Source organism: Poecilia mexicana, unplaced genomic scaffold (assembly GCF_051168715.1).
Source record: "Poecilia mexicana isolate PSO_F unplaced genomic scaffold, ASM5116871v1 scaffold_17, whole genome shotgun sequence".
Lineage (NCBI taxonomy): Eukaryota > Metazoa > Chordata > Actinopteri > Cyprinodontiformes > Poeciliidae > Poecilia > Poecilia mexicana.
The window spans coordinates 25,748,324-25,763,361 of record NW_028263386.1 but is presented as its reverse complement, the minus strand read 5'-3'; the positions used below and the strand labels follow the sequence as shown (position 1 = coordinate 25,763,361).

The 15,038-nt window shown below is 39.3% G+C and overlaps 1 protein-coding gene across 1 annotated transcript in view; it reads left to right on the top strand.

Moving 5' to 3' along the window:
* The first annotated feature begins 2,368 nt into the window (after positions 1-2,368).
* Positions 2,369-15,038, top strand: part of brinp3b (BMP/retinoic acid inducible neural specific 3b) — a 44,417-nt gene continuing 31,747 nt past the window's right edge. The window contains exon 1 of the mRNA XM_014967072.2: positions 2,369-3,118. Within this exon, the coding sequence (XP_014822558.1) occupies positions 2,883-3,118 (236 nt within the window). The 5' untranslated portion in view covers positions 2,369-2,882. The remainder of the gene's footprint in view (positions 3,119-15,038) is intronic.

Sequence of the window (15,038 nt, the reverse complement as noted above, 5' to 3'; positions counted from 1 at the left end):
GAGCCAAATACCTTTCCACAGCACATTCATGCTTTCCCATGAAACACATTTTGAGGGGTTATAAGTGTTTCCTTCTAAAGTCACTCAGCTTGCTGCATGTGAAAGATTGCCTCAAGTAGGTGTGATGTTGCCGCAAGGAGTGCTGGGGCACCTAAAATCCAAATCATCATCTGTCGCTCGCACCTGCGCTATCTCAGAGAAATGCCATAAATAATGAGAAATACCTCGAAAATGTTTTCAGGGTTGAAAATGCATTATTTACAAGTTAGAGGTCGCAGATTTCTTTTGCATAATTTTGAGTTTAATAGCCCCTTTTAGTTGGGAGGAAAATGGCATTTTCGTGCAAATGATCACACTTTGGGGAGTGCAAGCCGAGTGCACTCCTGAACCAGAAACGCATAAACCGAGAAATCTGTTCTCTCATAATGGGCCCGCGGTTTTTTTCCCATACCGGAGTATAAGGAAGCGAACATTTCACAAAGGACAGCTCCAGCGGTTTAGTCATGCCAGCCGCAGGCTATGAGGCTTTAACACATTGAGGGGAATAAAAGTCAAATGTATTGACAATGATGTGTATCCCATCTCGACTCTGTGATCAGAATTTCCCAGCATCAAGTTGGAAAAAATGATCTTGAGCATCCTGACAAACCTTCTGAAACTGGAATGCTGACTGTTAGGAGTGCCTTACCAAAATCCCACTGCAAATCCAATATGGCCACCCAAACTAAAGTAGTAAACTTTCAGGGTGTTTCTCTTCCAACAGTTTATATCTTACCTTTCCACACCAGAATGTTTAGTCTGCTTTAATCAAACTCTATTTAATTCGCCCAGAAATATTACTATATCATCATTTTGTACTTTTGTGGCTTTGGTAAATTCCAAATTTAGTCTTTAAGTACAAAACACAACCTCTTGCTTTGAGACGAGGCGTGCACCGATTGCAGTTTTCTGGCCGATCACCGATTACGATCTTCAAAAAAATCTGACCTGCCTATTCTAATTTTGGTGAATACCATTTTTTTTTATCTGAATTGTTGCACCAATAAATCGGCTGCCTGATAAATCAGCTGGGCAATAAATCGGTGCACACCTATTTGGGGCATTAGTTATTGACCAACCGTGTGCTTTTGGGGGTGTTTTGGTCCAGCAGCCAAAAATAATTTTCTTTATTGTAGTCATACTTTTCTGTAGAGAATACAGTTGTATGACTACAAACACTACTGGCAGTAGAGCTATAATGTTTGTTTTGGTTTGAGCAGGAGTTACAGTCTATATTTAATTGGAGCTAATGGTGTAATATGTGAGAAGTATTAGGAAAAAAAATTGAAAAAGGATTACCGTTATACAAATTTTAGTGCTGTCAGTCAATTTAAAAAATTTTTATCAGACTAAGTACACTCTAGCGCTCTGATTAATCATTATTAATGGTTTCAAAAACTTACATATAACATGCTTATAAATGTGAATATACAATTGTCTGTTTTCCAGGTTTTCATATTCAGGAAGGTTTAAAAGAAATGTTAATTTAGAAATATTAACTACAAACTGCTTGTGATTTGGTGGAGGGTTCCAAACTTCTATCGCATTATTTTTTAAAGCAAAATATGCCGTTGCTGATGCTCTTAGCTCATCTTTTCACTCGCGTTTGCCACTATGTATTGTTGACTGCAGTGCAAGACCATGTGACGTGGATCTTTGATCTTGGTAACCCTCTGCTGAAGAGAAACTTTAGGTCAAAATAGGTCACTTGTACCAATTTAGGTCAACATAGGTCAATGTTAACCAAAATAGGTCAATGTTAACATTAAACATCTTTATATTAATAGCATGCATTTGACAACCAATTGTAATGTCAATTGTGTCAGCCGTAGTGTTGACATCCTATTTAAGGCATAGTGAGATTGAAACCTTCCTTCCATTTCTCACTCTGCCCAGCTAAAGCAAAAATACTGTTTCACACATTGATGATTTTGCTTGATTATTGGAAAAAGACTTATCTACACGAGTTTCATGTTTTAGACTGAATCGCTGAAATGAATAAACCAATGATATTATGATTTACTGAAATGCGCATATCTAAAAACGAAAAGGGGGCCCTAAATTAAAATCTGCTTATGGCCCCAACCAGTCTTGGACCGGCTCTGCTCACCATCACCGTTGTCATCATCAACCTTTCCTAAAAACTTGACTCCAGCCAATGATCTTTCTCGGAGTTTTTGTTGCCCTCATCATGATGCGCTGGCTCGCCCTCTCGCTGTCTCACTAGAAGAAAAAAAAATCCTGAGGAATAAAAAGCTCTCTTTGTTGAAGCCAGAGATCATTCACTCACCAGCTCGCTCTGCGAAGAGGAGCAGCAGCAGGAGCCGGAGCCCCGCAGCCTTCCCTGGGCGTATATTTCGGTTTCTCGGGCATTTGAGCAGAAGGATTCCGGTCCGGGTGATGAAACCTGCCCCTCGCCTCGCTGCCCACCTCCGGAGAATGTCTCAAAGCGCGAGGACGGCCCCAGCGTGAACTCCGCCGCGCGCATCAACTTCTCACCGGGGAGCGACGGCACGCGCGGACCCGCCGGCGAATTAAAGTTAACGAAGATTGAGAAAACTAGTTGGAGTTGTCGCCTGAAGATACGAGAATACCCGCAGGGTTTTGGTCGGATTTCTGAATCAGGACGGCTTTTCACCAGGATAACAGGTTCTCAGGAGCGCACCCTTTAATATTTGAAGGCTGAAATTCGTTATTTATTTGTCACTTTTTTCTCTATCCATCTCTGGATGTTATTTCGGACTCCTGATAATCACCCACATCTGCGCCACGCGCGACTTTTTTCACCCCTACCATCCGTCCTCCCTCCAGTCCGGAGAGAATGAGGTGTCGCTGGGTGAAGCATGAGCCGTCAGAGGATCAGTCATAAGCGGCTGTCTCTGCTATGGAAGGGGCTGGCGGTCCTCAGCCTGTGGCTATGCTGCGGCTGGACCTCCGGGGCGGCCGGCCAGGGCGAAGGCGTCCCCGGCTCCCTCGAGTGGCTGCTGTCGGATAAAGGACCCTTTCACCGGTCGCTGGAGTTCCAGGAGGCGTTGGAGAGATACCAGCAGGGCTTCAGCACCCGGTATAAAATCTATAGGTAAGAAGACCCCCATTCTGTAGGTGCTTTAGGTTTGGGTAAGCATTTTGCGTAGAATAACAGACGGGGGCATTTCTAGAAAGTTTTAAAAGGGCGAGCAGATGGGGGCCACTTTTTATCCACCAAAGTGATTAAATTTATATTGCCTTTTTTAGTTAAACTGACCAGTCAAAACGCCTTTTAAGCCCAGGGGGGTAAACTGTAATCGACCCCTCGACCTTCCTATTGCAAGAAAATTACTCTATCCAACTATAGGGTGAGTGAGGAGCATTCAAAATTGGTACACTAAATAAATAAATCAGAATTATCCAATATGTTTAAATAAATATCACACTCACCAGTGGTGGTTCTAGATTAAGTTTACCAACATAAAACAAAAGAATGAAACAAGCAGGTCAATAGTTCATTGTTTGATATGTTAATTGATCTAGTAAATGAAATGTGTGATCTAAGGATGGCTAAAACTTATAGTGGAACATCTTGATTTTTAATTTATTGCCAATGTAAAACAGTGAAGGTAAAAAAAAAAACTGGTCAAAAAAAACAATTAGCTATATACGGCTGAACAATAAAACACTAACAATATATATCGAGATAGACACCTGATCAATACCAATAGATATGTCTGATAGAATATTCAATATTCGATATGTAGAATTGATCCATAACCGCACAGCGTTCTGGGGGATGTAGGCAGAGAAAAAGGCTTTACCCGGTTCATGTCGGGTAAGCAAGGTGAATGGCATCAACTAACTCACTCAGTTTGGTTACCTAGCAACGACCTATTGAGTAACTTGTGCAGCAGGAGTTTCATGTTTTACAACTGTACCTCATAATGACTTAAAAAAATAAAAACAAAACTGTAGATAAAATGGGAAAGGTCATGACACCAGTATGGCAATATTTCAGATATTTAAAACTAAAAACTAACCAAGAGTTATAAATTTTGACTGATATGAAATGCTTGTATTGTTATATGTTTTTCAGCCATTGTCCATCGTATCGTCCAGCCCTATAGCTGTGGTTTCTGTGTCAGTGCATATCATCTTGGTGGCCATAACAGAGGCCAGGGCCAGTTCTGACACGGGCGCTGGCCCCTGTTGGTCCCTCATCTAGAACCACCCATGCCACTGATTGAAACTTTTTCTATTCTTCAGTGAATTTCTATTTAAATATGTATTAATGTTTGGACAGGGGTCAAGGAAGCATTTCTGCAGGGGGGCAAAACCAAAGGAATTTCTGTCATATTTTCAGGGAAGGAATACATAAATAAATAATTATTCTTTATTCAATTTATATAAAAAATATAATGCATATTAGTTTTTAAGTTGACAGCCATATTTTTATTATCTATTTTGGGGGGAGATTTGAATCTCAAGGGGCCATGTCTAAACCACCAAAAATCAAACCAGGATTTCATTAGCTTCTGCTACCAAAAAAAAGAAAAAAAAGACAAACAAAATTCAGATTCTGCATATTTTCTAGCCAAGTGGGGCAAGTGGGAATGCTAGCAAATTTAAAGGGATGACTATTGCCTCTCTGGGCCCCACTTTAGCCCCCCACTCCCACTGTTCTTAGCCCCAGAACATTTTATCAGCATAAACTAACCAGCGTCATGTTTGCAGTTAAAAACATGATGCTGTTTTGCGTTGCCTCACAGGTATCGACAACCGCATCAAATTAGCAGACGAGCAAAGCCGAAGGACAACTGGAGCAATTCAAAGTGCGCCTTTGCTTCCGTCGTTAAGTATTCAGACCGCAGTCCCCCCCCCACCCCCCACCCAGACTCGTTCCCTGGATTAGGACTCTGGGATATTTTGGGGCTGCTTCTTGTGAATGACCTCTGCTGCAGGAGAGCAGGAGTTAATCCCCTTACAGTGCACGGAGCGCTGCATCCTTTCTGCCACTTCCTGCAGCTGCATTAGCAGAAGCTTCTGCCACCTTTGTCTAACTGTTCCTCACAAGCATTCCTGTGTATGCAGCTGTTAGGAGCTCATCGGAGCGTGCGCCTCATATCCCCCCCATCTGTCAGCATTTAGGCTGCGCGCAGAGGCAAATAAGCCGGTCTGAATCCTCTTTGTGATTTAACATGTTCACACATATTCTCCCTGCTCTCACAGTCCTGTGGGGTTCGGTTGAAGAATAGAATGCTTCTTTTCTGTGGGTGACCACTGCCAAGGGTTTAACCAAGTGGAAAAAATACTTAGCGGGCTTCTTGCAGGCGAATAAATCAATTTCTCCATTTTCCTATCTCAGGAATCAGTTTCTTTTTTTTTTTTTTTTTTTTTTTTTTTAGGCTCTGCTGCTAATCATTTATTGAGACCCGCATTGTTTATTTTGCTTTTCCTACGGAAGCGCATTGCTATCACGCAGGAAAAAAAAAATTTCGAGCGCTATCACGTTATAACGTGATACGTATGTCGTTAAAACGTGATAGTATCTCGTTAAAACGTGATACGTATGTCGTTAAAACGTGATACGTATGTCGTTAAAACGTGATACGTATGTCGTTAAAACGTGATACGTATCTCGTTAAAACGTGATACGTATGTCGTTAAAACGTGATACGTATGTCGTTAAAACGTGATACGTATCTCGTTAAAACGTGATACGTATGTCGTTAAAACGTGATACGTATGTCGTTAAAACGTGATAGTTATCTCGTTAAAACGTGATACGTATGTCGTTAAAACGTGATACGTATGTCGTTAAAACGTGATAGTTATCTCGTTAAAACGTGATACGTATCTCGTTAAAACGTGATAGTTATCTCGTTAAAACGTGATATTTATCTTGTTAAAACATGATAATTTTAGGTCCAGGAAGTGGCGGTATTATGCTAGGCTAGTGCAGTGGCTAACATGAATTGGTCAGGTTTCCTTTCATGTTTGGTCTACAACATGTAGAGATACGGATGCTGCTTTGCACTGTGGTTAAAACCATTAATAGCATGCGTACTCTGAGCAGGATCCTAAACAGAACGGGACTGCACAGAAGGAAACGTCAGTCCGGTCCTCTAGCTGTAGCGGCGTTCCTGACTGTCTGGATCGAAGCTCAAGTTGGCTTCCGATTGTAGCTTCTGATTCGGGAAATGGCTAAAGGGAGATTATAACGGAGGCTCAGACGTATTTGCTGAACAGTTTCTGTTCAGATTTGTTTTAACAGTACACTTGCTGAACTACGGCTGTTCGTAACCAAGCAACCGAAATCAACAGAAGGCTCGATAGTGGCAAAAGACAAAACTAGATCCTGTTAAGCATTCTTCAAAATAAAAGACTTCCTCTCTCCAAAATAAATCATACAGAAAGCTTTGAATTTAATTATTTTTCACGTCACCTTTTGGAATTGTGTACAATCAAGTTAAATTCGGTGAATAATAATAATCATGTAAATTATACTTAACATATGACTTGACATATGACTGTAAATAAGTAACTAATCATGGAAATTATATTTAACATATAAATGTTAAGAAATAATTTGTTCTGCTTTAAAAACGAACATACATCGACACTTCAAATCTGGAGTAGATTATTCTAATCTACGCTAATGGCAGAATATTTCAAACCTAGTTTGTGATTTGTGAAATCTTTATCTGAATTGAAACCTCAGCAATGAGAGATTTAAAAATATGTTTGCATCTGGAATGCATTAGAAATAAACTCCTATCACATTTACAATATTTGTTATTATTTTAACCTTCTGTTTTCTTTCACTTTTTTGTCCTAGAGCACCTGCCTTTTTGTGTGGCTTACAAGGATCCATCAGCTGGGATAATAATGCCAACAACTTTTCAGATTCCGATTTATAGTGATGCAACGTAGCATCAGAGATGAATAATCTATTCCAGATCAGAAGTGTCTAAGTATGTTAGCTTTAAAAGTTTAATAGTTAAAGATGCTACTCATCTCCTTAATTGGTCACATCAATATTATAAAAATTACAATATTGCCAAAATTCTTATATGTTTTCCAATCAGTTTCAATTTCCTCACTCCCCTTCTTCTTTAAGGAGCTAAATATAACTTTTTCCAACTTCACTTAAATGGTAAACGCCCGAGAATGAAACTGTCTGTCTTATATCAGCCATATGACAGAGGGTGTTAACAATTATCAAACCTATTATGTTATTTCAACCCAGATCAGGGCAGCAATGTTTTACTTTACTGCCAGACAGCCCCCAGCATGGGTTACTATTGTGTCCCACTGGATCTCTATTGCTATAGACTTGTACATGTACTCATCAGGCAGGAAAAGGTCAATTAAGCAAACAAAATACCCATTTCTGAAAAATACAATGATGATCTGGCAAAAAACACTTGATTATTTGGGAGAAATGCAACAACTATCCGATGTAATGTTCATCCATGTAGAGCAGGATTTAAACTGCTAAGAATATAACTAAAGTGTCTGATCTTTTTTCAGGGAAGATATTTATGTAACTTGAAGAAATTAAAAACAAACATGATATTCCTACAAAATATTTCTATAACTATCTTCAAGTTCAGAGTTTTATTTTATCAAAGCAACACAATAATCTTTATCTACCCTCTTTGTCTCCATTAGAAAACATTATTTTAAGTCACCTATATGGTAAAGGAGAGGTGTCTCTTCTTTGCTCCTTGTTTGTCGACAAATATTAAAAATTGTTGACCAATATTTGACAAATATTATTATTTTATTTTTTTATTTTATTTATTTTATTTTATCAGGTAAACCCCGTTGAGATACACATCTTATCTTATTTTCAAGAGGGACCTGGGTAGAAGTCTGCAACACACAGCAACCTGGTTACAAAATAAAATTAATTAATGCATATGCAGAAGTGTAAAACAGTAGAAAAGAATTTAAAAACAGTGACACTGTTTAATAGAATCTCGTCTGTTTTTAAGAATCGCTCGAAATAAGTCCAGTGAAACCAGCTTTGACATCTTTATTTCAGACTGGAGCTGTTTCCAGGCTGTAGGAGCCATCACACTAAAAGCTTGCTTCCCTTTTTCAGTTCAGAAAAGTGGAACATGTAAAAGAAAAATATTGTTAAAACGTAAAGAATGGGAATTAACAGACCTATGTAAAAGAAAGTTTAAGGATGCTGGAGCCAAGCCGAGTAGAGATTTATGAATCACGATCATTAGGTGATTGTTTCTCAGGACGCTTAAAGGAGGCCATTCAGCTTTTGCTGATTTATGATTTATTTTGGAGAGAGGAAGTCTTTTATTTTGAAGAATGCTTAACAGGATCTAGTTTTGTCTTTTGCCACTATCGAGCCTTCTGTTGATTTCGGTTGCTTGGTTACGAACAGCCGTAGTTCAGCAAGTGTACTGTTAAAACAAATCTGAACAGAAACTGTTCAGCAAATACGTCTGAGCCTCCGTTATAATCTCCCTTTAGCCATTTCCCAAATCAGAAGCTACAATCGGAAGCCAACTTGAGCTTCGATCCAGACAGTCAGGAACGCCGCTACAGCTAGAGGACCGGACTGACGTTTCCTTCGGTGCAGTCCCGTTCTGTTTAGGATCCTGCTCAGAGTACGCATGCTATTAATGGTTTTAACCACAGTGCAAAGCAGCATCCGTATCTCTACATGTTGTAGACCAAACATGAAAGGAAACCTGACCAATTCATGTTAGCCACTGCACTAGCCTAGCATAATACCGCCACTTCCTGGACCTAAAATTATCATGTTTTAACAAGATAAATATCACGTTTTAACGAGATAACTATCACGTTTTAACGAGATACGTATCACGTTTTAACGAGATAACTATCACGTTTTAACGACATACGTATCACGTTTTAACGACATACGTATCACGTTTTAACGAGATAACTATCACGTTTTAACGACATACGTATCACGTTTTAACGACATACGTATCACGTTTTAACGAGATACGTATCACGTTTTAACGACATACATATCACGTTTTAACGACATACGTATCACGTTTTAACGAGATACGTATCACGTTTTAACGACATACGTATCACGTTTTAACGACATACGTATCACGTTTTAACGACATACGTATCACGTTTTAACGAGATACTATCACGTTTTAACGACATACGTATCACGTTTTAACGAGATACTATCACGTTTTAACGACATACGTATCACGTTATAACGTGATAGCGCTCGAAATTTTTTTTTTCCTGCGTGATAGCAATGCGCTTCCGTATTTTCCTGACGAGTCCGCCGCATCAGCTTTCTCTGGAGTCCCCTGACTTCACGCCTCTCCTCTTCTGAAATTAGTGAATAATCGGAGATAATTACAGAAGATGCTGACTGCCTGAGCCGTCGGAGGCGACCGGCATCGGTAATGGCCTGCTGCCACCGTTCTTCCTACAGGGTGTTTTTAAACGCCATGCTCAAGTCCCATTTCCTCACATTTCTGACCCGACGGCCACTTGGAGGGATTATGGATTAAGCATTTTAAGCCTGACAGCAACATAAAATACAACTTCTACACAGCTCTGCATTCAAAACATCCATCAATGGGTCGTCTACTTGAAAAAGATTCCCACATCTGTCTGTCCTGCAGGCTCAATACAACAAAACGTAGAACACCATAGAAAAGGATGGGCAGAATTTGTTCAAATTCATTCATGAGTTATTATTTTTTTGCGGTTGGAGCATTTAGAAAACCTTTCATTCCAGCACATTTAATCAAAAAGAAAAACAAATTCCATTTCTAGAAGTAATTGTTTGAGCGGGATTACAGGAGACACATTTATAAGTACATCTAAATAAAAAAAACAACATAATTTAAGTTGGACAGATTTTCTTGGAACTTCTCAGTGACCCTGTTTTCATCAAGGTTTTTTGATGCACATCTTGAAGTATCGTATTAAAAGTCAAAGAAAACATAAAAAATTTAAATAACTTTCTCAATATCGTAAAAAATGATTTTTTTACGCTAGCTTGAGGCGGATTTGGACTTTTCTGAAAAAAAGTGAATGTGCTAAAGTGGAGCTGGAAACATTTTCTGAATAAGGAAACTTACCCATGCATCAGTGCGTCAATGCCTTACCAGAGCTATGAAATTCGGAAACATTTACAAGTGCAGACCACCTGTATGAAGGGGAGTACTCTCCATTTTTCCTTTTTATTACAGCCATATCAACATAGCATCAACATCTGACAGAGTTGTGCTGTCCATAGCCTGGTTGATTTGTTTCACATCAAAAGATGAAAACACGACTAATTCGTTTTTCCTTTCTTTTTTTAAAAAAAAGTTCACTTGAACTTCACATGACAGTTGATGGAAACATACACAATGATATTCGGCTTCTTGTTTCTCTCAGGTATAAATATACAACATTATATGCAAACACAAAAGCCTGTTAGCTTTAGTTGCTGGTCATTAGGCTTCATATGTTGAGCCACACATGTAAACATCACTGTGGGAAGGAAGGCGAAGAAAATTTCCGTAACAGGGTCTGAGAACAGGAACATCTTTGGATCGCCACATTCCCATAACAACCATTATGTTCTACCAAAAAGTGTACTGGATTTTTCTTCTATTATTACACTTTTAAACTTACGGTGGTTGCTTAACTCTACTAGGATTTTAACTGGGACTTTTGGCATCGACCAAATGAGACTAAAAACTCAAACTTTTCAAAAACGAACACCTGCAGCAGGTTTGACGTTAAACAAAGGATTAGTTATCTCATGCCAAAAATATGATAAAAGAACTGTGGGCCTGTTTCCTTTTCCAAAAGCTCTTGAACCCTTGTTACAACGCATGACAACAAAGACTCTTAAAGAAAGTCTCTTTTTTTTCCCCAGGAAAGTGATTCAAGCTTCTTTGAAGTCTTCCCTGGAAATTTCAAATTTGACTGATTCCAATTTTTATTTTCTGTAAACTGTAACACCTAAAAGAGAAACATGGTGCTGGTTCCTTGATGAAGGAAGTAGTTTTAAACCCAATAGAAAAAGAAGGAACTGCAGTGGTATTTGTGTGGTTTATTGGCCACAAAACGTGAGAGTCCTCTAAAAACATTTCAATCTTCACATTTTAATATTTGAAACATATAGTTTGAGTTACTATGCTTTATTGCGCACAATAGATACAATTTTAGTACTTCTACAGAAGCTAGCGTCTACAGTCTTCTGAGTTTGGAAGTTGAGCCAATCGGTGCCAAGGAAAATGACTGGCACTCCAGGATTGGCTACTTTGCAAATGCCAGCTAATAGTTTGCTCCTTGGCTTTTCAGCTTCCCAAGTTGGATTTTTTTAAAAATATTTGAGATTTGCTCCATGTAATTAAAATCACTGAATAACCAATTTTTCTGTGAATAATTTAGAGTTATGTTCCACAGGAGAATCTATTAATACTCAACCTGAATAGGTGCCAGTCCTTTTTATGCGAGCCCTACCTTTTATCAAACCTCAGAAATGCATCAAGGTTAGTGCTGTTAGTTGATGCATTTGCAAACTATAAATGACTGGAGTTCTTAGATTTGATGCATTCCCGGTGTTTCTCAATCAGAGTTAATTAAGGGAAAATTGGGCCAATTTCACTCTCTTGCTGTTTGACTGGTGCATGTCCATCCAAATCAACACTGAAAGGGTTTAACAGACACAAAATCGACCTTTGCCTAAGTGCTGCCCTGTTGGAAAAATACGTTACCGCCGACATGGGTCACCAATAATTGTTCAGGCCGTGATTTTGTGAAAAGCAATTATTTCTTAATATGGGATCCTTCCCACTGAATACATGTAGTCAAATTAAAAGTTCAAAATTTTCTCCCAAAATATTTCATCGAGAGATTACAAAACTGTAATAAAAGTTGAACACGTATTGAGGTGCTAGTTAAAGCAGCAGTGTGACGCCTGAGATGATTTCTCTACAGCCTCCCAAGCAGCCCGAGGGATTGGAGTGCAGTTCTACCCCTCTGACCTCTGTAATAGGCCAAACTCCACAGTGAACATAACATAGCTGTCAGTCATGTGGCAGCATGTGATTAAGCCGTCAGTTTGCTCCCCCACAGCGGCGCATTTCAAACTATTTTCCTCCATTTCCAAAAAGTTTTCTGTATCATGGCTGATTGCCTTCTGTGCACACACCGAGGCTTCCTGTTTACCCAGAGCTCCACCTCCTGTCACCTCTGCTGTTCGCCACACGCTGAGGGAATAGCTGCAGGCTCAACCACCATCTGTCCAGCAGAGATGGACGCTCTTCCCATCCTATTGTTATGATGATTGCTTGTAATGACACACTCCACACCGCCCCAGTTCACCAATTATCTCTTGTTCTTCTCGTGGCACTGATATAATGGCCTCCCGGGAGGAGCGGGTGGGGTGTGTATGTGGAAGAGCAGGCAGCGCTTTGGGAAAGGTACACTAACCGACCGAGCGAGGGGTTAACGAGTATCTGGAGTTCAACAAGGAGTTTTGTCTTAAGGCCACGAGATAACAAACACAATGCGAGACGCTGTGAGATTTTGGTGTTGTAGCTTGTTTTTTTTGTTGTTTTTTTTGTGCTGGGAGTTTTGCATTGCAGTAAGTTTTGTTTTCTGTATGTTTTTTTTTTTAAACTAAAGTTCTGCACAGTAAATCACATAAAATATTTCCCCACTGGGCTGCTGGTGCTTTTTTTAAAGATAGCAGCCATTTCTGAGATATACAACCATGGACGAGTCAGCTGGCAGTCCTGATAAATGTGTAAAAAACCCTGAAATAATTTTAGCTTTTATTGCAGTTGGATAAATTCATTCTGAATAAAATCCAGCCTTTTATTTGAGTATGCTTACCATATTTTAAGAATTTATTGGTTTTAGCACAATCCCAGGTTGTGCAATTATTGATAGCAATATCCTTTAACCTTCCTGCGCTCATAAGAGATGGGGTCATTTGGACCCCACAAGCTTTTTACTTTGTGTGCGGTCTGGAGGGTCACACTCCACATGCGCTTTTACAAGGTTTTTTTTTTGTGTGCGTGTGTGTATCGTTTTGGGAACTGATAGACTTATGGGATTTATGGAAGAATGCAACTTGGGAAGAAGAAATATCCAGTGCCACTTGACATGCTATTAACTTCCATTTGCAAAGCAGCCAATCCAGGAGAGTCAATCATTTCCATTACTCCCAAAAGTGGAGACAAGGAAGACTCTAGAGATGTTAGGTAGATGTTTTCTACTTTGCAAATTAATGCAATTTAGGATATACATTGTTTTTATCTATGAAAATACTCAGTCTTTGGAGGGGGTCACAAGTATTTGCAGATTTTAGCAATTCACAGGTGACTGTGGTTCCTAACACCCACGAATACTTAACCTGGTGAAAACAGGCCCCTTGTTCTAAGCTTTGCTTCGTCCAGAGGATCTGGGCTCTTGCCTATTGAGAAACAATTGCTTCCTGGAAGCACGGAAATGTTAATATTTGGAAGCGTGGCCAACACGGACTGAACGTCTTCGCAAAGCCAATATCCAATGGCAGTCGTAGTTTAGGTTCCATTGCTGAATCTACAGGGAGACTACAATTATAAAACAGCACAAAAAATTGACGACATCCTTCACAATTTCTCCTTTTGTTCTCTGATTGGCTGAAATTCTACTGGAGAAATCCAAGTCAATGGGAAAAGCACAGATTGAGCTGTGTAGCGAGATTTGAGTCAATCGTAATTGCAAAGAAAGGCAGTGGCCAGGCTAACAATAGAGCACGTTCACTGTTTACAATTAACGCGCATCAATCAAGGCCTTCAACATGTCAGATCCACCATTCTGTACAGGGCAAAATACATTACTGCACTGTAAACTTGGACAGTTTTTAACAGGATATCCAGATGCTGTCATAAGATTCCAGGCTGGTGACATTGGATAATCCTCATTTGACTTATCTTAGAAAACTGTTGGTCAGCAGTATCTGATGCAGATAGTAAGGCATTGTGACAATGCACAGCAACCTTTCTCAGATTTAAAACACTGAATGTATATGTACGGCCTGGATCAAGAGCTCAGCCACATACATACTTACACAGTTGAATGCTGCAAATTGTAGGCCAAGTTGGATCGACTTGTGTCATGTGAATGGCTACATATATATTTTTAATTTGGGGTTTGTCTTCATTCCGATCTCTAACTCGAGACAGTTGAGACTACTGCTAATTAGCTACACTCTTGCTAGCTAGCTAGCTTTTTGTTTTGCGTCTCTCACGGGTTAAGTCCAAATTTATCACTACAAGTTTTTACATTTCTGTGGAGCAGTAGGTCTTACATTCCACCCATAGTGGTATTAAAAGCTCTTAAACTTGAGTTGTTGAAAGCTGATTAGCTGAAAATGTGTGTAAAATGGTTTGCTGCATCTTAGTACATCAGCTACAACATGTTCTGACCAAAGCTCACAGTTCTAATTAAAGTCCCAGTTGAGTTTACCCAACTCTACTTTAATGTTATGTTTGTGATGGTAGGGGAAAAAAATGCCCTTTTTGTAGCTTCAGATCCAAATTGGCTTTTAGCTTGTAGATATCATCTAGCGGTTGCTATGGAGACTTAGTGACACTCTTAAGGTTTTGAGGTTTTTCTTACCTGCTCACTGTGCATGTTGGCAAGATAAATATGGCCATGTTTAGCCACAGCCCAGTCTGTGGCTAAATGTATTTCCAAATGGGAAAAGACAGACATGAATTAATTTTAAAAGTTCCCCCTTTTAAAGTCTGACCAACAAAGCAGCATATTAATTAAAATTAACTTACCTGTATGTTTTGAAGGAGTTAGGGGTACTAATAATTGTGGAACTGGGTAAAAGTTTATTTTTTAAACATTATTTATGAATATGACATTTATTTCCAGCTGAATGAATATAGTTTCTAGAGTTTCCATTTGTCAGATTATTTTAATACGTTAGGTAAGGTAGTATTGACAGAGATTTGTGCAGAGAATAATAATGAGGAAAGTTTAGCTGAGGTTATTTG